The sequence below is a fragment of the Staurois parvus genome, unplaced genomic scaffold (assembly GCF_062004578.1).
Source record: "Staurois parvus isolate SC_StPar_1 unplaced genomic scaffold, SC_StPar_1.0 ptg000144l, whole genome shotgun sequence".
In the NCBI taxonomy this organism is placed as follows: Eukaryota; Metazoa; Chordata; class Amphibia; order Anura; family Ranidae; genus Staurois; species Staurois parvus.
In genome coordinates this window covers 1,098,682-1,123,318 of record NW_028317940.1, presented here as the reverse complement: position 1 = coordinate 1,123,318, position 24,637 = coordinate 1,098,682, and the positions used below count along the sequence as shown (strand labels likewise).

The following is a 24,637-nucleotide window of genomic DNA, read 5'->3' as shown; positions in this document are numbered from 1 at the left end:
GTAGCACCCAACAATATTCAGACAATACCAAGACTCGAACTAACGGCAGCTGTCGTTTCAGCATCAGTAAGTCAGTTTCTGAGAGAAGAATTGGAACTGAAAATAGATGAAGAGCATTTTCGGACAGACTCACAAGTTGTCCTAGGTTACATAAACAATGAAGCTCGAAGATTCCACACCTTTGTCGCTAACAGAGTTCAAAAAATTCGAAAAACAACGAATCCAGAACATTGGCACTATGTTGACACAAAGCAAAACCCGGCAGATCATGCTTCAAGAGGCCTAAATGTAACAGAATTGAAGAATTCAAACTGGTTCACCGGTCCAGAGTTCCTTTGGGAAAGGGAAATCATACCCAGTGAAGGTTATACAGAACTGTCTATGGGTGATCCAGAAGTAAAGGTAGTTCAAACATTGAGCACTGCCGCCAAGTGTCAAGATGACATACTTGAACGACTAGCCAGATGTTCAAAGTGGAATACAGTCATAAACATTGTAGCTCGAATTCAACGCTTAGCAAAAGGAATCAGAAAGAAGGAATCATTGAATGTAGAGGAAAGAGTGAAAGCTGAAGAAACGGTTATAAGACTCAATCATCAAAGATTCTATAGTGAAGAAGTGAAGAGACTTAGTCAAGAACCTAAGAGACTTCCAAACAACCACCCATTGTACAAGCTTAATCTCATTCTGCAGGATGGTATACTGAAGGTGGGAGGGAGGCTGGAAAATGCATCGCTACCTAACAGAGTTAAGCATCCAGCAATTCTACCCAAAAATTCTACCTTCACAAGATTGATTATCAATCACTACCACAACAAATCCTTGCATCAAGGAAGAAGCTTTACTCAAAGCTGTTTGAGAGAAGGTGGTTACTGGATAGTGAAAGGAAGCAAAGTTATAGCGAAGTACATAAGTAAATGTGTAATCTGTAGAAAGACACGTAGACCTACAGAAGAACAAAGAATGGCTGATCTACCAGCTGATCGTGTAAACCCATCACCACCATTTCTTTATAGCGGAATGGATTGCTTCGGCCCATTTATCACCAAACAAAACCGCAAGGAGTACAAGAGATATGGACTGATATTTACATGTCTAAGCTCCAGAGCAATTCACCTGGAAATGTTGGAAGATATGTCAACCGACGCCTTTATCAACGCCTTAAGATATTTCATAGCCATTAGAGGTACTGTCAGAGAACTTAGATCTGACCAAGGATCTAATTTTGTTGGAGCAAAGAATGAATTGAACAAGGCTCTAAAAGAGATTGATAAAGAGAAAGTAACTGAGTACTTGTTAGAGAAACAGTGTGATTTTCACATGAATGCTCCACATGCAAGCCATACAGGCGGAGTCTGGGAGAGGCAAATCAGAACTGTAAGAAATGTACTAAGTTCAGTGTTGAAAAAGAACTCCGGAAGATTAGATGATGCTTCACTTAGGACACTATTCTATGAAGTAATGTCTATTGTTAACAGTCGTCCACTTACAGTCAACAACATCAACGACCCAACAAGCTTGGAACCTCTAACTCCCAACCATCTACTTTACCTTAAGTCTGATTACATACAGCCACCACCTGGCAACTTCACCAAAGAGGATTTATATGCAAGGAAAAGATGGCGAAGAGTTCAATATCTATCAGAGCAGTTTTGGAATAGATGGAGCAAGGAGTACTTAGCTCATCTCATACTAAGAAGTAAATGGCAAATGCCTAAAAGAAATGTTCAAGTTGATGACATAGTGTTAGTAAAGGAAGACGACTTACCTAGAAGTCAATGGAAATTGGCCAAAGTCCTAGAAGCTCGAAAGGATGAAGAAGGACTAGTAAGAAGAGTTTTGTTACACATGGGAGACTCAAAACTCGACAAAAAGGCAAAACGTCTCACAACTCCACTCAGGTTGGAACGTCCAATACAAAAGTTAGTTGTTCTGCTTGAGAGTAAAAAAGACACTTGAGAGTTGAGAAACTGATGGAAAATTCCTCGAATTCATGTTCGAATCCTATTACTGAGAACATAGAATTATAGGTAATTTTGGTGGGAGTGTAGCTGGCCAGCTAAGACCAGTCCTAGGTTCACATATATGTGTATACCAAACCTGCCAATAACATCAGTATAATATATATGTGCATATGTTAAAGCCAAAAGCAAAATCATTGCTGTAATTTATGTCTTTGATTGTTATATGACATTTATATATTCATTGTGTTAGCAGAAGCAGAAAAGGAAAATATGCCTTTAAGAGTTAGTTAAAGATGAGCCAATCACAGACAGCCTCACACTGTACAGAGCCTTAACCAATCCAAGCCAGTTTCACATCTATGCCTGTGTAAAACTCCCTGCTAGGATTTTCTAGAGACACATGCTCACCAGACAGAAGAGGAAACAGACAGTTCCAATCAGAAGAGCTTTATGGAGGCAGAGCAGGCCAAATAGGTATTTAATGCACTTGTGTGTTCCTCTATTGTTTGGCAGTGCAGGTGGATCTGTGTGTTGAAACTGTTGTGTGTGTTTTACTTGTAGTTCCACCGAACGAATTTACGAACTTATCGAATCGAACTTACAAATTTACCGAATCTAACAAATTTATCAAGCTATCAAATCAAACCACTGTAATATAAACAAATAAGCTACTGTATGATAAATGAAACAAGCCATTGTAAGCAGTTATATGAAGAAGATTGAAGTTATTAAAGAAGTTAACTAAAGTATTCGGTGTGCTCTTTAAACCTACTGCATCCATAGAGCGGCATTGGAGGAATTACAGAATAAAGTCAGTCTAATTAAACAAAGAAACAGCAATTGCATAATTTTTCTAATGCCACAGCGCACAAGGCACCAAAGGGTGCTGCGCCTGCTACACGGCCGGCCTTTCCACACACATGACCTTTAATGGCCTCTCAATCTTAGTCCGTAGGGTTCAATATTGAGTTGGCCCCGCCCTTTGCAGCTATAACTGCTTCAACTCTTCTGGGAAGGCTGTCCACAAGGTTTAGGAGGGTGTCTATGGGAATATTAACTTAACAGATTGGAATGAGCGCAACTCGATATGACAACTTAAAAATGAAAAATTAGTAGGAAAAGCTGCTAGCATAAAAAGGCATACCACGGCACCTCAATAATCAGAATAAAAGTCTTAATAATGCAGCGCTTGAAATTAATGTAGCAATAACCAGATAGAACAACAACTGAGATATGTTCATAGAGTGTTCATAAGGAAGCAATAAATCATAAGGTTGGCGTCAAATTGAGGGGAATCCCTCAATTTGACACCAACCTTATGATTTATTGCTTCCTTATGGGGATATACCTTAAGCCAATGCTGTGCTACATGTGAGTGTCCTGCAGTTTATTGTTGTTTTTGGATCCCTAAATAAACGTTACTACACTATCAGCACTATTTTGCCTCCCGGGCTCGTTATGTTTCGAGCCATTTAAGGTGGAGCAGCTGCAGTAGTCTGGACGACGTTGGACCCTCTGGTGAGTTTGATGTGGCCCCCAAGCGTGAGTGACACCATTCCTGGGAACCCACTACAAGCCCGAGATGGCGCCATACTAGTGACCAGACCTTGATGACCTCACGGATTTGTTGCATACAACGCCCAGTTTGTATGTACTTCTGGTAAGTGCATTATTGTACTATCCTTTCACGGAGCATCTGGGACTTTTTTGCACCATGTGATTTCTACCGTATTGGAATACCTTCTGTTGTGCGGACTTAAGTGTACCACATATGAACACTCTATGAACATATCTCAGTTGTTGTTCTATCTGGTTATTGCTACATTAATTTCAAGCGCTGCATTATTAAGACTTTTATTCTGTCTATGGGAAGGTTGGACCATTCTTCCAGAAGCACATTTGTCAGGTCAGGCACTGATGTCGGGGGAGGAGGCCTGGCTCGCAGTCTCCACTCTTCTCCCAAAGGGGTTCTATGGGGTTGAGGTCAGGACTCTGAGGCCAGTCAAGTTCCTCCACCCCAAACTGATTCCTCCATGTCTTTATGGACCTTGCTTTGTGCACTGGTGGGCAGTCATGTTGGAACAGGAAGGGGCCATCCCCAAACTCTTCTCACAAAGTTGGGAGCATGAAATTGTCCAAAATGTCGCCTTAAGAGTTCCCTTCACTGGAACTAGGGGGCCAAGCCCAACCCCTGAAAAACACAGGCTCGTGCTGGGGGAGGACATACAAATTGGGGTGGACCTTGTGAGCTCTCACTTCCCCCCAGGCGGTGGGCCTGGGGAGGTGCCTCTGAATGGTCTGATCTGTTAACCCTTTAGGCTGAGTGGGGCCTAGCATGTGCCCTGTGCTGAGAGTTGGAGATAAGCCAGAAGCGGTCCCTGGGAAATTGTCCTGTTGTCGGGGTCCTGTCCGCGGCAGAAGTTCTGGAAGATGTGGCATTTCTGCCAGTACCCTGCATGGCCGCAGAAGCACACATCATCCTCAGTTTGGTGCCAGACGACCTTTATAAGGAGGCTCATCACTTCCTCAAGTTGCTGGATGATCTCTAATTCCCTGTGCCCTGTTCCCGGTTCCTGTGTTTGTGACCTGTGATTTTCTGTTACCGACTCAGCTTGCTCCTGGACCTGTCTACTCTGCTTTACCCCTGATCTGACATCGGCTTGGCTTACGGATACTCTCTCTCTTGCTCCTCTGTGTATGACCTCGACTATCCCATCTGACTACGTCTGCTCTGATTCCCACCTGGTACCTGACCTTGGCTTGAACCGACTACCCAGTAAACCTCTAATCCCGGAAGGGCTTGCATACCACACACAGGCACCACCTGTCTGCAGACCTATCTCTGTGCACCAGCTGTGCTTCTGAGTGGACCACCAACCAGCACTCCTACAGGTGACCTGTGCAACTTTGGGCCTGACTCCCGCTGTCCCATTCTCAGGGGAGTCTGGAACTGAGCCGCAAGGGAAGCCCTCTCTCCATTGGCCTCCATCACCAGGTACGTGATACCTGTTTGGTCAAGGAGAAAGCTGAACCAAGATGTAGACCACGGGTGTCAAACTGACGGCCCTCCAGCTGTTGCCAAACTACAAGTCCCTTGAGGCATAGCAAGATTGGCAGTTACAAGCATGCCTCCCAAAGGCAGAGGCATGATGGGACTTTTAGTTTCACAACAGCTGCAGGGCCGTCAATTTGACACCCGTGGTTTAGACCCAAGAGGAGGATCTAGCTAGAGGAAGGAGCCTGGAAGAGGCTGGTTTTCTTGCGGGGGCCTGGTGACTCTCTTAAAAAAGAGACATGGACGTCTGGAAGGAGGCACAGAGGTGTGGGAACAAGTACAGAGAAGTTTGCTAACCAGCTAGTGGTCCTATCTACAGCGTTGCTGGTGTCGACTTAAAGGCCCTCTCTACTGTCCAACTGGATGCAGATCTGAGGTCTCGGAATACCTGCAGTCCTTATCCCTCTCTCCTTGTGTGTTGTGGAATAAAATCTCTAAAAAGATGCTTAAAGCGGCTGGCACCGAATGTGTCCCTGGGGTGTCAGCTCACCCTACCATTTAAGGTCCCTCATATGCCTCCAGGGGTTGGGGGGGAGGTATGCTACATTTTTTTTTTTTTGTGCATACCTAGATCCAAACATGCATACATTGTGATGACAAAGTTGTAAGAAATGAAAGCCATGATCTGTGACCAGAAGGGTCTGATTATTCCCCAAGTCCACACCATAGGTACCATATCTCCATTGTCCCGTGGTTTAGACCCAAGAACAGGACCTAGCTAGAGGAAGGAGCCTGGACGTGGCTGGTTTTCTTGTGGGGGCCCAGTGACTCTCTAAAAAAAGACATGGACATCTGGAAGGATGCACAGAGGTGTGGGAACAAGTACAGAGAAGTTTGCTAACCAGCTAGTGGCCCTATCTACAGTGTTGCTGGTGTCGACTTAAAGGCCCTTTCCACTGTCCAACTGGATGCAGATCCGAGGTCTTGGAATACCTGCAGCCCTCATCCCTCTCTCCTTGTGTGTTGAGGAATAAAAATTCTAAAAAGATGCTTAAAGCGGCTGGCACCGAATGTGTTCCTGGGGTGTCAGCTCACCCTACCATTTGGGGTCCCTCATATGCCTCCAAGGGTTAGGGGGGGAGGTATGCTACATATTTTTTTTTTGTGCATACCTAGATCCAAACATCCCCAAAAGGCACCAAGCTGGACTACATACATTGTGAAGACAAAGCCACGATCTGTGACCAGAAGGGTCTGACTTTTCCCCAAGTCCACACCATAGGTACCATATCTCCATTGCCCCCTGGTTTAGACCCAAGAGGAGGACCTTGCTAGAGGAAGGAGCCTGGAAGAGGCTGGTTTTCTTGTGGGGGCCTAATGACTCTTAAAAAAGAGACATTGACATCTGGAAGGATGCACAGAGGTGTGGGAACAGGTACAGAGAAGTTTGATAACCAGCTAGTGGTCCTATCTACAGTGTTGCTGGTGTCGACTTAAAAGCCCTTTCCACTGTCCAACTGGATGCAGATCCGAGGTCTCGGAATACCTGCAGCCCTCATCCTTCTCTCCTTGTGTGTTGAGGAATAAAATCTCTAAAAAAACGCTGGCACCGAATATGTCCCTGGGGTGTCAGTCCACCCTACCCTTTGAGGTCCCTCATATGCCTCCAGAGGTTGGCGGGGAGGTGTGCTACATTTTTTTTTGTGCATACCTAGATCCAAACATCCCCATAAGGCACCAATCTGGACTACATACATTGTGATGACAAAGCCATGATCTGTGACCAGAAGGGTCTGATTTTTCCCCACGTCCACACCATAGGTACCAAATCTGGTTGGACAACAGCTGGAGGATCTTTCCATCACTGCTGATCTTGTGTTCAAATTGCATGACAGATTAGACCTTACTACTAGGAACAAAGAGCAGAGAAGTTAGGCTGACTCAGAGTTCTAGTATCATACCATGGTTCTTGCTGATGAAAAACTGCATTCCAGGCTGTTTGGACAACAGCTGGAGGATCTTACCATCACTGCTGATCCTGTGTTCAAGTTGCATGACAGATTAGATGTTACTACTAGGAACAAAGAGCAGAGAAGATAGGCTGACTCGGAGATCCAGTATCATACCATGGTTCCTGCTGATGAAAAACTGTGTTCTAGGCTGGTTGGACAACAGCTGGAGCATCTTCCCATCACTGCTGATCTTTTGTTCAAGTTGCATGACAGATTGGACATTATTACTAGGAACTAAGCACAGAGAAGATAGGCTGACTTGGAGTTCCAGTATCATACCATGGTTCCTCCTGATGAAAAACTGTGTTCCAGGCTGGTTGGACAATAACTGGAGGATCTTCCCATCACTGCTGATCTTGTGTTCAAGTTGCATGACAGATTAGACGTTACTACTAGGAACAAAGAGCAGAGAAGATAGACTGACTCGGAGTTCCAGTATCATACCATGGTTCTTGCTGATGAAAAACTGCATTCCAGGCTGGTTGGACAAGAACTGGAGGATCTTCCCATCACTGCTGATCTTGTGTTCAAGTTGCATGACAGATTAGATGCTACTACTAGGAACTAAGCGCAGAGTAGATAGGCTGATTCTGAGTTCCAGCATCACACCACGATTCCTGCTGATGAAAAACTACGTACCAGGCTGGTTGGACAACAGCTGGAGGATGTCTCCATCGCCACTGATCATGTCTTAAGGTCTCTTGCATCAAGACAGACGCCACATCACAATCTTCCTCAGGGGCCTCTGCATCGGGATTTTGCTACAACACGTACAACCACGTGCTGGGTGGTGGCTCTGTCCTGGTTGGTGATTCTGTCCTGGGTGGAGGCCTTGGCCTGGGCTAAGGCTCTGTGTCAGGAGCTGCCGCGGCATGTGGCTTGGCGCAGGCGCAGTGGGCCGATGCGCTCTGGCGTGCGGGCACTAGGTCCCGGGCGGTCGCGGCGACGGCCGAACTCACGCATCTGCACTCGCGACCACAGGCGCGCGCCTGGCACCAATGACAGTGCAGGGCGCAGTATTTAAATCCGCTCTGCACTGACACTGGTTGCCGTATGGTCGTATCTGTTCCTGCTCCTGCTATCTGTCATTTGATTGTTGCCGACCCTGAATGATTCTGACCGTGCTGTCTTCTCCTGCCCTGATCCCTGGCTTGCCTGACCTCTCTCTGGATGCTCCCCATTGGATTTGACCCCCTGTTACTGACCCGGAGAGTGACCCGACTATTCTGTGCCTGCTGCCTTGTGCCACGCTGTCCCCACGGTTACTGACTCGGCCTGTCTGACCACGCTTCTGCTCAGCCATCCATCCATCCATCTGTCCCGCACGGACCCATCCGCCTCTTCACATCAGGCTCTTTGCCAGCAGATACCTCTGGCGGAACCCTCTACCACGGGTGGGTGTACTCAGGGGCCACGACCTGGTCTCTGTCTTCTCCAAGTCCATCCCCACCATCAGGGGCCCTGGTGAAAAAGCAGACTGGGACTTAGACTCCGCGCTCTGGGGAATCCTATTCCCTGGGTTGCTAGAGGTACCACCAGGCGGTACATTACAGAACCATACGGCCATGACTGAGCCTGGAAGAGGACCATCCCCATGGGATGATATTTGTCAACACCTGGCGGCTCTGACCCAAGCCGTCAAAACATTACAGGATGGATACACGCATCTTGAGAACCGCCTCCAAACATTAGCCTCACCAGCTGCCATGTCCCAGAATCCGGGTACGCCTCCTGCGACCGAAGAACCCTCTGAACCTACCTCCAGAACTGTGGTCTCATTACCCCCACCGGAACTCCGCGTACCATTACCGGATCGTTTCAACGGGGATTGAGGGAAGTTCCGGGCCTTCCGTAACGCGTGTCAGCTCTACTTCAGTCTGCAACCGAGAACCTTCTCCTCTGAGGCTGTGAAAGTGGGGTTCAACGTCTCGCTATTACAAGACGAGCCCCAGGGCTGGGCCCACCGATTAATGGAGACCCATGACCCTCATCTGGAGACAGGAGCAGAGTTCTTTGAAGCCATGGCTATTTTATATGATGACCCACAGCGGGCAGCTTTAGCCGAAACATCCTTGTATTCGCTCAGACAGGGTCGCCGGGCAGCTGAGGAGTATGTGTCAGAGGTCAGACGTTGGATGGGAGACACACAATGGAATGACGCTGCTCTACGCCACCAGTTCCGCATAGGCTTGTCCGAACCCCTCAAAGACGAGTTAGCCACAGTAGGCCTAACTGACTCTTTAGAGAACCTCGTCACTCTGGCCATACAGATTGATCGCAGACTGCGGGAACGCAGATTGGAGAGGTCCAGCCAGGGTCAGAAACCAACCTGGGTTCTTCCTCGTGCCCCATTCCAGTCTGTACCAGGGGGAAGTCGGAATTCGGAGTCTGGCGATGTACCGTAACCTATGCAAATCGGATTGGCACGTCCTTCATTGTCAGCCGAGGAACGTCAGAGACGTCGGGCAAACAACCTTTGTCTCTATTGTGGAGAAGCAGGTCATGTGGTGCGTTAGTGTCCAGCGAAAATAAGTAAGTGTACTGCTGTTTTTTCCACTGTGTCCTCCAACCGGGTTAACCATTCTAACTACTTAGCCATACCCATTTCCTTCCAGCTCCCAGGAAGAACCGTGTCAGCGACAACCATCGTTGATTCAGGGGCATGTCGTTGCTTCGTGGACATAGATTTTGCAACCTAACAGAAGATTCCCCTCCAGACCAGGGAACATGGGTTAAACATCTTCTTAGCTGACGGGTCACGCATCAAATCAGGGTTAGTGGACCGGGAAACCCCTCCTATCTGCACCACGGTGGCTGGCCACCATCAGGAGTTCCTGCGTCTGGATGCGATTGCATCCCCTTTGTTTCCAATCATTCTGGGACTCCCCTGGCTGCGGGCACACAATCCCCAGATCGATTGGAAAACCGGGTCTATCCAATTCCTATCACAGTACTGCCAGGAACATTGTTTCGTCCAAAACCTCCTTGGCTCCCCAGCCCCTCCTGTGTCTGGACGGGGACACCGAACTGGTTCAGATCATTCCCTCGGCCTACCATGGTTTCCTTGACGTGTTTAGTAAACGGGGGGCAGACATCCTACCCCCACATCGGACATACGACTGCCCCATTGACCTGTTACCAGGATCTGAGATCCCTTTTGGATGAATTTTCCCTCTATCGGAGCGGGAACTGGGGGTACTCAAGGAGTACATCGACGAAAACCTACAAAAAGGGTTCATTCGCCCCTCCACATCTCCAGGCGGAGCTGGAATCTTTTTCGTCGAAAAGAAAGACAAGTCCCTAAGGCCCTGCATAGACTATCGTGAGTTGAATAAGATCACGGTAAAGAATCGCTACCGACTCCCTTTGGTCCCAGAGCTGTTCCAAAGGCTAAAATCCGCAGAAGTGTTCACTAAGCTGGACTTGAGGGGGGCATACAATCTGGTCCGCATAAGGGAGGGAGATGAATGGAAAACCACATTTTGCACTAGGTTCGGGCATTTTGAAAACCTGGTCATGCCCTTCGGACTCTGCAATGCCCCAGCCACTTTTCAGCATTTCATAAATGATGTATTCAGGGACTATCTTCATATTTTCGTGGTCATCTACCTAGATGATATTCTCATTTTCTCCCCTTCTTTGGAGGCCCACAGGGGTCATGTCAAGTGCGTGCTGGAGCGGTTACGCCAGCACAGACTATATGCTAAAGCAGACAAATGCTGATCATCTCCACCACGGGGGTTGCGATGGATCCCCAGAAAATATCCGCCATTCTGGAGTGGCCAGTACCTACAGACAAAAAGGGCGTGCAACGCTTCATTGGGTTCGCTAACTTCTACAGGAAGTTCATTAAAAATTTCTCGGGCCTTGTATCTCCTATTGGATATCGTATATACTCTCCAGCGCCTCAGGGTATGCACAGCCAAAAGGGAAGCCAAGGGTACCAGGACAGCGACAACCAAAGGAAATGTTCCAGGGGTGCAGCCCTCCTCAGACGGGGAAATCAGCCACTGGATAGAGAGAAAACAGGTGGCACACACACCTAGTGCATTATCCAAGGTTTATTGTAGGAATGAAATAATAAAAACATACTCACAGACGAAGCATGTATCTAAAAAGCATAGTAAAATGACAATGGCCACAACGGCGGGCAAGGTGTTCTCACTGTCAGTGCGGTCAAATGGCTGACGCGTTTCGGGGACGAATCCCTTTCCTCAGAGCTGATGACCAACCTCTGATGCTGATGTATGGTGTATGGACAGAAAGAGCCTCGCTGTTGATGCCTCAACAGCGAGGCTCTTTCTGTTCTGGAAAGCATTATGCGAAGTCTTAGGGATTAAACTGTCATTTTCGTCCGCTTACCACCCTCAGACAAATGGGCAAACGGAAAGGATGAACCAGCCGCTAGAACAGTACCTAAGATGCTACACGTCTTTCCTCCAGGACAATTGGCTGGCGTTCCTACCACTGGCTGAATTTGCATATAATAACGCAAATCATTCGGCGACAGGGCAATCCCCATTTATTTCAAATTACGGTGTTTCACCCTACGTTTTTGCCGGGCCTAATTTCAGAAAGCTCAGTTCCCGCTTCACAGGATATGCTGGATTTTTTTTCCTCTAACAACAAGATGCTACAAGAAGCAACTGCAAAGGCCCAGGAAGACAGTAAGAGGGCGTTCGACAAAAGGAGAAGAGGTGAACTGATCCTGCAACCGGGGGATCAGGTCTGGTTAGCGACAACAAATTTGAAGATGTCATGTCCTTCTAAGAAACTGGGACCGAAGTTTGTAGGACCATTCCAGGTGAAACGGAAGATCAATGAAGTGGGATATGAACTCACACTTCCGGAAACTTTTAAAATTCACCCAGTGTTCCATGTGTCGCTACTGAAGCCAGCTGCACCGGACCCCTTCCCGGATCGGAGGTCCAGACCCCCGGAGGCAATAACCATTGATGAGCAGGAGGAATTTGAGGTGGAAGCAATCTTGGATTGAAGGAAGAGGGGTGGCCAGACACAGTTCCTGATCAAATGGAAGGGCTATGGCCCTGAGGAGAACTCATGGAAACCACCCCAAAATGTTCATGCCCCCAGACTTGTCCGGGAGTTTTATCGTAACCACCCATGGAGGAGAGATCAGTTGGGCACCCGGAGGTTGCCCGTAGGAGGGGGGCAATGTCAGGAGCTGCTGCGGCGTGTGGCTTGGCGCAGGCGCAGTGTGCCGATGCGCACTGGCGTGCGGGCACTAGGTCCTGGGTGGCCGCGGCGATGGCGGGACTCGCACATGCGCACTCGTGACCACGGGCGTGCACCTGACACCAATGAAAGTGCAGGGTGCGGTATTTAAATCCGCTCTGCACTGACACTGGTTGCCGTATGGTCGTATCTGTTTGTCCCTGCACCTGCTATCTGTCATTTGATTGTTGCCGACCCTAAGTGATTCTGACCGTGCTGTCTTCTCCTGCCCTGACCCCTGGCTTGCCTGACCTCTCTCTGGATGCTCCCCATTGGATTTGACCCCCTGTTACTGATCCGGCGAGTGACCCGACTATTCTGTGCCTGCTGCCTTGTACCACGCTGTCCCCACGGTTACCGACTCGGCCTGTCTGACCACGCTTCTGCTCAACCATCCATCCGTCCCGCACGGACCCATCCGCCTCTTCACATCAGGCTCTTTGCCAGCAGATACCTCTGGCGGAACCCTCTACCACGGGTGGGTGTACTCAGGGGCCACGACCTGGTCTCTGTCTTCTCCAAGTCCATCCCCACCATCAGGGGCCCTGGTGAAAAAGCAGACTGGGACTTAGACTCCGCGCTCTGGGGAATCCTATTCCGTGCGTTGCTAGAGGTACCACCAGGCGGTACATTACACTCTGTCCTGGGTGGTGGCTCTGTCCTGGATAGGGGCTCTGCCCTGGGTGGAGGCCTTGTCCTGGGTGGTGGTTCTGTCCTTGGTGGAGGCCCTGTCCTGGTTTAAGGGCCTGTCCTGGTTTAAGGGCCTGTCCTGGGTGGTGGCTCTGTCTTGGGTGGTGACTCTGTCCTGGGTGGAGGCCCTGTCCTGCTTGGTGCCTCTGTCCTACGTGGAGGCACTGTCCTGGGTAGTGGTTCTGTCCTGGATGGGAGCCCTGTCCAGGGTGGGGACCCTGTTCTGGTTGAAGGCACTGACAACTTTATTAGCAATCCCAGTCTTCCACTTAGTGAAGGTTCTGGTTCTTTTATTTTCTTCCAGGTTTATTTAAATATCCTGTTTGGGGAGGGTCATTTCTCATAACCCCCTAAAAGAGGGCAACACTTTATTTCCCTTAAATCAAGGGTTAGGTATGTTAGGCTTAAGTTTTTTTCTGCAGTTAACCAAATGTTCCTTTCTTTCCTTTTGACCATATTCATTATTGCTTTTTTTTTTCTGTTGAAATAATTTTATTGCTTTTATGTGTAGCACCCTCCTGGATAGATGCTAGCTTAGGTAAATTTAGTTACTGGCTCACTGTAATCAGTTGAGCTTCATGTGATTATTTTGCTCTGTTCTGTGGTTTACTGGCTGCAATAATGACTGCTTCCCCCGTCTGTCTGGAAGAGTTCCAAAATATGGTGGGTTGTGAGTTGTTGTTCAGCAGCTGAATATAGCCAATCTCTATGGAGAGGTGCCCAGGTGGTAGCTGGGAAGGAGCATTTATAGCCTGGGGCCTGGAACAGAAGGGTTCTTGTCCTGGAGATGGAAGTCTCAGCCTGGGGGGGGGGGCTGCTGCCCTTCTGGGCAGGCCTACCATGTTTCTGATGCTCATCAAGATCCAAGCTATGCTAGCTGGGGGGGCGCTATTCTGCTGAAATTGACCAAGGAACCTGTTTTGGGGATCTGGTCTGGAGAATACACAGGAGAGGTGCCTGGAAGATTTTGGAAGGAGGCATCCAATTTTCCAAGGACATTAACCACTTGCCGTCCGCCTGCTGTTTATAAACGGCAGGGCGGTGGCATTCCATGGGCCAATTAGTGATCACATGCAAAGTAGTAAGCAAGATGTCACTTGTGACATCATTGCTTACTACGTGTGAAATCTGTGAATGATCACAGAGGTCACATGGTACAAAGCTATTCACAACAGCCTTGTACCATGTGACAAGCTGTGACTAATCACAGCTCACTCAGTAGTTCTCAATGGCTGCAAGAATGCAGACAGAGAGAAAGAGAAATGATTGCTTTTACATCCTATATGGGTGTAAAAGCAATCACTGTAAAAAAAAAAAAAATCTTCATCACCCTCCACAAGTAGTACAGTGTCACCATGGTGGCACTGTACTGGTAGGGTGACAGTATGTAAAAAAAAAATAATAATATAAAAAACTAAAATAAAAATGTAAAAAAAATGTTTAAAAATTATAATTTTTGGTTATAAACTAATTTGGTTTATTTATTTTTTACTAAAAAGATAACGAAATACATTTCGGCCAAGATTTATGATGAAAGATTATTTATTTGCAAAATTTTATAAGAAAAACACTTTTTTTCTAAATTTTTGGACATTTTCATTTACATAGCAAAAAAAATAAAAATCCCAGCAGTGAATAAATACCACCAAAATAAAGCTTTATCTGTCTCAAAAAATGGTAAAAAATTAATATGGGTACAGTGTTGCATGACCGCGTAATTGTCATTTAAAGTGTGATAGCGCTGAAAATTGGCCTGGACAGGAAGGGGGTAAAAGTGTCCGGACAGGAAGTGCTTAATGAGCACAAACCGGTGTGAGAGATCCCAGTGTTCATGGCCTGCTGCTATCCCTCTTGTACTAGAGTCAGTGTTTCTTAAGAGGATGAGCGCTATACAAGAAGGAGAGGTCACCAACAAGCATTCCTTGGCCTCAGATCCCTCAGACACTCGTGTACATAAAATAATATACAAAAGTGTGGTGCTTCAAAACATTTTTGAACTTAAAAGTATAATCCACAAAATGAAGTTATATGAAATAAGCCCCTCTTCACTGGAACCTCAGTGCTGCTACAGATGTCTCAAAAATGGCCAGGAGAAGATAGAAAAGGGTCCACCATCAGCAAACACTTACCAAATCATGTTGACCCCCAGTTATGGATGGGTCAAAAAACAATGTATAAATTCCAAAAGGCAAGCCGCAGACGCTCTTTGGTTCCAAACGTTCAAATCAGAAGGTGGGCTACAAGATGAACATTGTAACGGAACCGACCTAGACTGCACTTGGGTACTTCCGTTATAATACCGCTTCCCCGTCCGAACACCGACCACAGACACCACCACAGACCATACAAGACTAGGCGACACCAGTCTTGAAGTAAACCAGGAAGTAGACTAGTTTAATTTAACACAGATACAAGATATATACATTCAAAGGAACAATCCCCCCTCCCTGCATAATGACAGAGGGTGGGGCAATCTGCATTCAGTAACAATAGACACACCAGCAGACAGTCCCATAAGGAGGGAGGGCTGCTGGAGACACCCCCCACCAAGCCAATACACATAAACACATACATCCCATAATAGTTTGCTCCCAAGCAAGACACACAATAGAACAATGGGATGCAACCACATGGCACCAAACAATCCACAACCCCCACCCCACCTATACATGTCTACACAATATTAGGACAGATCACCCTGTACCCCTAACAGGCACAGGGTGACTTACACATAAAAGGGATATGGGAAGCTGAGCTGGGGGTCTCCCCACCTCTCCAAAGTGAGCTGTGGTCCATGGGCCCCCCACCCAAAGTGACTCCCGTCACAAACATCAATCAAGAATATAAAACAGCATGCCACCATATAATGAATGGTAAGTTTCTAACCAACAAGATGGCTGCCACGTTCCGGTACGTGCTGGCGTCACGCGCTCTGGCTCCCACCTACGCGTTTCGTCATCAATGATGTCGTCGGGGGCTTGGACTGGTATACATAACAGAGCTATATCACAGATGTGTACATTCTGCGTAATAAGAAAGACCAATAGATGAGAAGTTCCAGATAATATCTTTATTAAAGTTCTAATCGGTTATATAGAAACGCCTGGCAGCCCAGGAATATCACCGAAGACTCAGATGTTACCCAAGGCATTGCATACTATATTGTTCTGGCTGTGGCAGCTGTTGACCATTGGCCAGGATTGGTGAAGTCTTCTAGAACTTCATGTGTGGCAAACGCAGGAACCAGGAACTAAACAAGAGAGGAAAAAAAAAAAAGACCACAGACCTTCTCCTTGGCTGAGGCCTCATCCCCAACTCTCATTGGTCATGGCAATTTCTATTTTTTTTGGTTTGGCCTCCTCATCATCTTGCCTTGTTTTGGGCATTGATTTCTTCAAAGACACTTGCAGCATGACTTCCACAACTACTGGACTCATCAGTGGCTGTTGCTCACCCCTCAGCTGGACTCATCAGTGGCTGTTGCCCACCCCTCAGCTGGACTCATCAGTGGCTGTTGCCCACCCCTCGGCTGGACTCATCAGTGGCTGTTGCCCACCCCTCAGCTGGACTCATCAGTGGCTGTTGCCCACCCCTCAGCTGGACTCATCGGTGGCTGTTGCCCACCCCTCGGCTGGACTCATCAGTGGCTGTTGCCCACCCCTCAGCTGGACTCATCAGTGGCTGTTGCCCACCCCTCAGCTGGACTCATCGGTGGCTGTTGCCCACCCCTCAGCTGGACTCATCATTGGCTGTTGCCCACGCTTAAGTTGGACTCATCAGTGGCTGTTGCCCACCCCTCAGCTGGATTCATCATTGGCTGGTGCCCACTCCTCAGCTGGACTCATCAATGGCTGTTGCCCACCCCTCAGCTGGACTCATCAGTGGCTGTTGCCCACCCCTCAGTTGGACTCATCAGTGGCTATTGCCCATCCCTCAGCTGGACTCATCATTGGCTGTTGCCCACCCCTCAGCTGGACACATCATTGGCTGTTGCCCACCCCTCAGCTAGACAGCCTTTGAACATCCCCACTGTTTAAGAATTTCTCAATTCCCGTATTCCTCAATAGACATCAAGAATACGGCTTTTCAGCCATGTGAGACCTCAGATGTTTGGTAAGATGGGACTTCTGTGAAAAACATTTCCCGCACTCAGAGCAGGAATACGGCTTCTCGCCCGTGTGCAGTATCTGATGTCTGGAAAGCTTGGCCTTAACTGAAAAAGATTTCCCGCACTCATGGCAGGAATACGGTCTCTCCCCTGTGTGAGATCTTTGATGTATAACAAGGTCTGATTTTTGTGCATAACATTTCCCGCACTCATGGCAGGAATATGGTTTCTCACCTGTGTGAAATCGCTGATGCCTGGAGAGATGGGACTTCTGTGAAAAAAATCTTCCGCACTCAGGGCAAGAATATGGGCTGTCCCCTGTATGAGATCTTTGATGTATAACAAGGTGCGATTTCTGTGAAAAACATTTCCCGCACTCAGTACAAGAGTATGGGCTCTCCCCCGTGTGAGATCTTAGATGTATGACAAGGTGTGATTTCTGTGAAAAACATTTCCCGCACTCAGGGCAAGAATATGGTCTGTCCCCTGTGTGAGATTTGTAATGTATGATGAGCTCTGATTTAAGAAGAAAACATTTCCCACACTCTGAACAGGGAAGACGTGTCTCACCCTTGTGGGAATTCTGATGTATTGTAAGATTTAATACAAAGCTAAAACTTTCCCCACATTCAGGACAGGAAAATTTCTTCTCCCCCTGAATCCCGGCCCCATCCCCCACAGTACGAGGTTGTTCAGAGTCAGAGGGATTCCATGGTCTCTCCACACTGGGAAGTCTACCATCCATAGTGGAGCTCATTGTCTTTTCTCCGGCACAATCTCCTGGGATGTCCTCCTCTTCCATTTTCCAACCTGGAGATAAAGTGAGATGATCCTTTGAGGGTTTCTCCATGGCGGGTCCTGGAAAAATAGAAAAACATCATCAATAGATAGGAGAGGGTTAGTTCACTTCCATCAAGATTCCATCTGGATCAGGGAGGTAGGAGGGAGCAGATGTTCTCTGTGGATGTCCCAACCAGCTGGGACTCGTCCCCTCTTCAGTCAAAGGGCCTTTGCTTCTCCTCCCAGATCACTTCTACATTTACACCGCCTTGTCAGAGGAGCAAGAACCAATGAGGGCTGGGGGGGCAGTAACAGAGCAGAGATAAGAGAAGAATATATTCTGGTCACCTGTGCTGATCCCTGTAGGAGTGTCCTCCTCTATGAATGTCCTCCTCATTCCAGCCTCCTCCATATATTGCTGATCATCCCTCACATACGTCTCTTCTACTTCACCCTCAACTTTCATGTTCATCAGATCTTCACCCTAAACCAACAGAATGGCAGAAAATAACATCTGTAACATAGAAGGATTTATGATGTGAGATCACATAGAACATCTCATCTTGTAGAGTCCACACATCATCTCCAAATGTCAGAGTGTTCCATCACTTTATGTTCCCGACCCTCAACTCCAACTACCTGATGATGGTGAGGGATGGTGTGACCTTCCTGCGTGGAATCCCGGGAACACAGAGGACGGGGACATCTCTCTGGTGGGTTCCTATGACTGGATCCATCTACGTGATGATGATGAGGGATGGTGTGACCTTCCTGTGTGGAATCCCGGGAATACAGAGGACGGGGACATCTCTCTGGGGGGTTTCTGTTAGGTGGCTCCAACATCTCCTTGTAGAGATCTTTGTGTCCTTCAGAAAGTTCCCTCATCACGCCATACTCCTCATCCTCCTCTTTATACTCTTCTTTAACAATATTATAATCCCTGAGGATTCCACTCTGAATATATAATAAAACATTCAATGTAAGAATCAAGCTTATATATAAATCATAATTACCAACAATTATTGATTATCTACCTGATCATTTTGTGCGTAATTGTGATCTTCCTGTGTGGAATCCCGGGAATACAGAGGACGGGGACATCTCTCTGATGGGTTACTATAATTGGATGATGCCATCATCGTGTCCTGGTACAGATATTCTTGAACTTTTAGAAATGTTGACTCCTCCATCCCCCCATCCTCATCATCCTCCTCTTTTATCTCTTCTTTAACCTCAACTTTAGAATCTCTCAGGTTTCCACTCTGAATATATAATAAAAATGACATCAATGGTAACAATGCAAATAATGTACAGATCCTAATGATACTATCAGTGATTATCAATCATCATGACGTCCTTGTAGAGGTCCTTGTGTCCTTCTAAATACTCCCACTCCTCCATGGAGAAATAGACAGTGACACCCTGACACCTTATAGGAACCTGACACACACAATGATACAGTCACCATCCAGACACATCCCTTGTCTGTTACTGGAGAATGTCCCAGAATTCCCGGCACCGCTCACCTCTCCTGTCAGCAGCTCCATCATCTTCTTGGTGACTTCTAGAATCTTCTGCATGTTGTGCCTCTCAGGGTTTTGGGAGTCACATGGAGGCACTGTGATGGTTATATGATCACCTGACTTCAGAGGAGGAAATCTCTGTATTGGGGAACCAATAGGTACATCATGTTAGACTCCCAAAATCCTCCTCACCTCTCCGGTCAGGTCTGTGTGATGTCATGTGACCTCCCAGAATCCTCCTCACCTCTCCGGTCAGGTCTGTGTTTTATTAATAGAGATGAGAGTGATGTCATGTGACCTCCCAGAATCCTCACCTCTCTGGTCAGGTCTGTGTTTTATTAATAGAGATAAGAGTGATGTCATGTGACCTCCCAGAATCCTCCTCACCTCTCTGGTCAGGTCTGTGTTTTATTAATAGAGATCAGAGTGATGTCATGTGACCTCCCAGAATCCTCCTCACCTCTCCGGTCAGCAGGTAGATGATCTCCAGGGTGAGGTTTAGTATCCTCTCAGTCATGTGACTCCGGTCCTCCTCCATCCTCATTGGTCATGTGATCTATACAGGTTTCCTGTAGACCAATAATTGATAACAGAGAAAGATCTGGACTGTACTGGTTGTACAATATTAGGATGGGGGTGTATGGGGGATAATATGAGGGTCTCTATCATGTAAGAATGACCCACATAGACCTTCTGGATTAGACATTTTATTTTCTGTGTAAAGTTTATTTTGTTTTCAATGTTTTGTTTTTGCTTAGTTTTTGGTCTACTGGCAAAGAAAGCTAAATTGGATCTCCTTTCTATCTAAAATAAGCCCTCTCTCCCCTGTGTGACTACAATGGTGTTGGATTCAGGCACATTCATCAATATGTGAGATATAGTTGGCCAGATATCACCACACTGACCTCCAATATGTGCTAAACGTAAGGCAAAAATCACATCACGCTGTCATGAATACATGGCAACGATAATCTTAGCATCATCCTGCACAAAATATTTTCAGCTTGCGGGACCACAATCTGCGTTCCAGAAGAGTGAGAGCGATAGACACTGAGGATAGTCAACTACTCAAGTAACCTGTTACACACCACGTTTTGTCGGAAACACAAACCATTCACAAGATCGGTGATAACGATTATGACTTTTAAGAAATTTCTGTAATACATACTGTTACGGCAGACAGGGATATTCCAGAGATTTACAAAGACCTTTATGTCCCTGTACCGTGTTCTATAGTGATGAGGAGATCATCAGAAGGAACCGCAGAGCTCTGTGGAGGACCAGGAGATCGGCACTCCCTGGTCATGTTGGTTTCTGAAGAAGACTTCAGCTGGCATCGGAGCTCCGTGTTCCCATAATGTGACCCTGTACCGTGTCCCATACCTTGTCCTGTACCATGTCTTTAATGATGAGGGGATGGGGGGGAGGAACCACGGAGCTCTATGGAGGACAAGGAGATTGGCAGGTTTGTGAAGAAGACTTCAGCAGGATTGGAGCTTGTAGCTGGCCAGCTAAGACCAGGTTGCTAATATGGTTCACATATATGTGTATACCAAACCTGCCAATAACCTCAGTACAGTATATATGTGCATATGTAAAAGCCAAAAGCAGAATCATTGCTGTAATTTATGTCTTTGATTGTTATATGACATTTATATGTTCATTGTGTTAGCAGAAGCAGAAAAAGAAAATATGCCTTTAAGAGTTAGTTAAAGGTGAGCCAATCACAGACAGCCTCATACTGTACAGAGCCTTAACCAATCACAGCCAGTTTCACATTTGTGCCTGTGTAAAACTCCCTGCTAGGATTTTCTAGAGACACATGCTCACCAGACAGAGGAGGAAACAGACAAAGTTCCAATCAGAGAAGCTCCATGGAAGTAGAGAAGGCCAAATAGGTATTTAATGCACTTGTGTGTTCCTCTATTGTTTAACAGTGCAGGTAGATCTGTGTCTAAAAACTGCTGTATGTGTTTACTTGTAGTTCCACCGAACTTACGAATCAAGTCACTGTAGAGTAATCTAACGAACTTACAAATCCAAGCGAATTTATCAATCTATCGAAATATACAGAACAAATTTATTGAATCTATTGAACCTATCGAGATAAGCTATCGAATCAAACCACTGTAATATGAAACAAATAAGCTACTGTATGATAAATGAAACAAGCCATTGTAAGCAGTTATATGAAGAAGATTGAAGTTATTAAAGAAGTTAACTAAAGTATTCGGTGTGCTCTTTAAACCTACTGCATCCATAGAGCGGCATTGGAGGAATTACAGAGTAAAGTCAGTCTAATCAAACAAAGAAACAACAACTGCATAATTTTTCTAATGCCACAGCGCACTAGGCACCAAAGGGTGCTGCGCCTGCCACAGAGCTCCATGTTCCTGTACCATTTCCCTGTACTGTGTCCTGTAGTGAAGAACAGATCAGCGAGAGTAACCACTGAACTGTGTGGACGGCCAGGAGACCAGCACTCCCCGGTCGTGTTGGTTTCTGAAGAAGACTTCAGCCGACATTGGAGCTCTGTCTTTCTGTACTGTGACCCAGTACCGTGTCCCATACCCTGTCCTGTACCATGATGAGGAGATCAGCGAGAGTAACCACTGAACTGTGTGGAGGGCCAGAAGATCAGCACTCCCCGGTCATGAAGGTTTCTGAAGAAGACTTCAGCCAGCATTGTAGCTCCGTGTTTCTGTACTGTGACCCTGTACCGTGTCCCATACCCTGTCCTGTACCATATCTTTAATGATGAGGGGATTGGCGGTAGTAATGAGAAGATCAGCAAGAGTAACCACTGAACTGTGTGGAGGGCCAGAAGATCAGCACTCCCCGGTTGTGATGTCTTCTGAAGAAGACTTCAGCCGGCATCGTAGCTCCGTGTTTCTGAACTGTGACCCTGTACCGTGTCCCATACCCTGTCCTGTACCATGTCTTTAATGATGAGGGGATTGGCGGTAGTAATAAGGAGATCAGCGAGAGTAACCACTGAACTGTGTGGAGGGCCAGGAGATCAGCACTCCCCAGACATGTTGGTTTCTGAAGAAGACTTCAGTCGGCATTGGAGCTCCGTGTTTCTGTACTGTGACCCTGTACCGTGTCCCATACCCTGTCCTGTACCATATCTTTAATGATGAGGGGATTGGCGATAGTAATGAGGAAATCAGCAAGAGTAACCACTGAACTGTGTGGAGGGCCAGAAGATCAGCACTCCCCGGTTGTGATGGTTTCTGAAGAAGACTTCAGCCGGCATCGTAGCTCCGTGTTTCTGTATTGTGACCCTGTACCGTGTCCCATACCCTGTCCTGTACCATGTCTTTAATGATGAGGGGATTGGCGGTAGTAATAAGGAGATCAACGAGAGTAACCACTGAACTGTGTGGAGGGCCAGGAGATCAGCACTCCCCGGTTGTGCTGGTTTCTGAAGAAGAATTCAGTCGGCATTGGAGCTCCATGTTTCTGTACTGTGACCCTGTACCGTGTACCATACCCCGTCCTGTACCATGTCTTTAATGATGAGGAGATTGGGGGTTTACTTCTTGTTGAACTGGTGCAAGCCTGATGTCTGATGTAGTGAAATGAAGCCCAAATCTCACAAAAGAGTAATCCCACTAAAGAAGAAGGTACATTTTTACCCCTTCTTTAACTTATGCCACCAAACACCACTCATGTAGCCCAATTGTGGAATGAAGTCTTCTTCAGAAACCAGCTCCATCTCCTGGTCATCTATTGAGTTTTTTTCCCCACCAACCTCCATATTACTATTGTGTCCCCTGTACCATACCCTGTCTTGTAGTAATGAGGAGATCAGTGGAAGGAACCACAGAGCTCTGTGGAGGACCAGGAGATCGGCACTCCCAGGTTATGCAAGTTCCTGAAGAATACTTCATCAGGCATTGGAGCTCTGTTCAGAGAGGTAAGAATTGACCTTTACAGGGAAAAATGTATTTGGGTTTAACGTTTGGTGACAATGTGATCAGTTACGCCCACTTATGTTTTCTGTCCCCGTTACTTTTTATTTTTGTACCAGTGTTGTCACTTCAATACGGGAAATCTGATGAAACACCTAGAGCAATAGAAACACTTTGGGCAGATAAATTGGATATTTATTGGTCTGTGTGTACATCAGACTGAAAAGAGGGACATTAAAAGGACATGTCCATTTGGATTCCCAAAAATGGACATTGACGAGCTATGATAAAATAAGATCTTATTACCTCCTCTGCTGCCAATTCCACAAATGACTCCTCTATACTTCCTCACGATCTACTTCTTACCCAGACCTTCTTCTCTGAATCTGAACTCACTTCCTGTCTGTACCTGACATCACTTCCTGTTTCATAGAGACGTCCTCTTTAGGTAGAACTGAGATCACTACCTTATGGAGCTCAGAGGAACTGCAGCCCCGGGGCAATGTCTCGTAGTGTGACCCCGCACCCACCAAGGGGGAGAAATACAGGTGAAACTCGAAAAATTAGAATATTGTGCAAAAGTTCAGTTATTTCAGTAATGCAACTTAAAAGGTGAAACTAATATATGAGATAGACTCATTACATGCAAAGCAAGATAGTTCAAGCCGTGATTTGTCATCATTGTGATGATTATGGCTTACAGCTCATGAAAACCCCAAATCCACAATCTCAGAAAATTAGAATATTACATGCAATCAATAAAACAAGGATTGTACATAGAACAATATCGGACCTCTGAAAAGTAGAAGCATGCATATGTACTCAGTACTTGGTTTGGGCCCCTTTTGCAGCAATTACTGCCTCAATGCGGCGTGGCATGGAAGCTATCAGCCTGTGGCACTGCTGAGGTGTTATGGAAGACCAGGATGCTTCAATAGCAGCCTTCGGCTCTTCTGCATTGTTCGGTCTCATGTCTCTCATCTTTCTCTTGGCAATGCCCCATAGATTCCCTATGGGTTCACGTCAGGTGAGTTTGCTGGCCAATCAAGCACGGTAATCCCACGGTCATTGAACCAGGTTTTGGTGCTTTTGGTAGTGTGGGCAGGTGCCAAGTCCTGCTGGAAAATGAAGTCAGTATCCCCAGGAAGCATGAAGTGCTCCAAAATCTTCTGGTAGACGGCTGCATTGACCCTGGACTTAATGAAGCACAGTGGACCAACACCAGCAGATGACATCGCTCCCCAAATCAACACAGGCTGTGGAAACTTTACACTGGACTTCAGGCATCTTGCAGTGTGTGCCTCTCCATTCTTCCTCCATACTCTGGGTCCTTGGTTTCCAAATGAGATGCAAAAGTTGCTCTCATCAGAAAAGAGGACTGTGGACCACCGAGCAACAGACCAGGTCTGTTTT

General features: G+C 46.7%; 1 protein-coding gene across 1 annotated transcript in view; it reads right to left on the bottom strand.

Annotated features, from left to right (window-relative positions):
• Positions 1–23,615, bottom strand: part of LOC149465031 (uncharacterized) — a 48,306-nt gene extending 24,691 nt beyond the window's left edge. The window contains exons 1-8 of the mRNA XM_089673786.1: positions 23,531–23,615; positions 19,768–19,876; positions 19,317–19,445; positions 19,126–19,218; positions 18,819–19,043; positions 18,424–18,738; positions 18,133–18,268; positions 16,998–17,862 (exon numbers count right to left, since the gene is read on the bottom strand). Of these exons, the coding sequence (XP_089529912.1) occupies positions 16,998–17,862; positions 18,133–18,268; positions 18,424–18,738; positions 18,819–19,043; positions 19,126–19,218; positions 19,317–19,445; positions 19,768–19,851 (1,847 nt within the window). The 5' untranslated portion in view covers positions 19,852–19,876; positions 23,531–23,615. The remainder of the gene's footprint in view (positions 1–16,997; positions 17,863–18,132; positions 18,269–18,423; positions 18,739–18,818; positions 19,044–19,125; positions 19,219–19,316; positions 19,446–19,767; positions 19,877–23,530) is intronic.
• Positions 23,616–24,637: the final 1,022 nt, after the last annotated feature.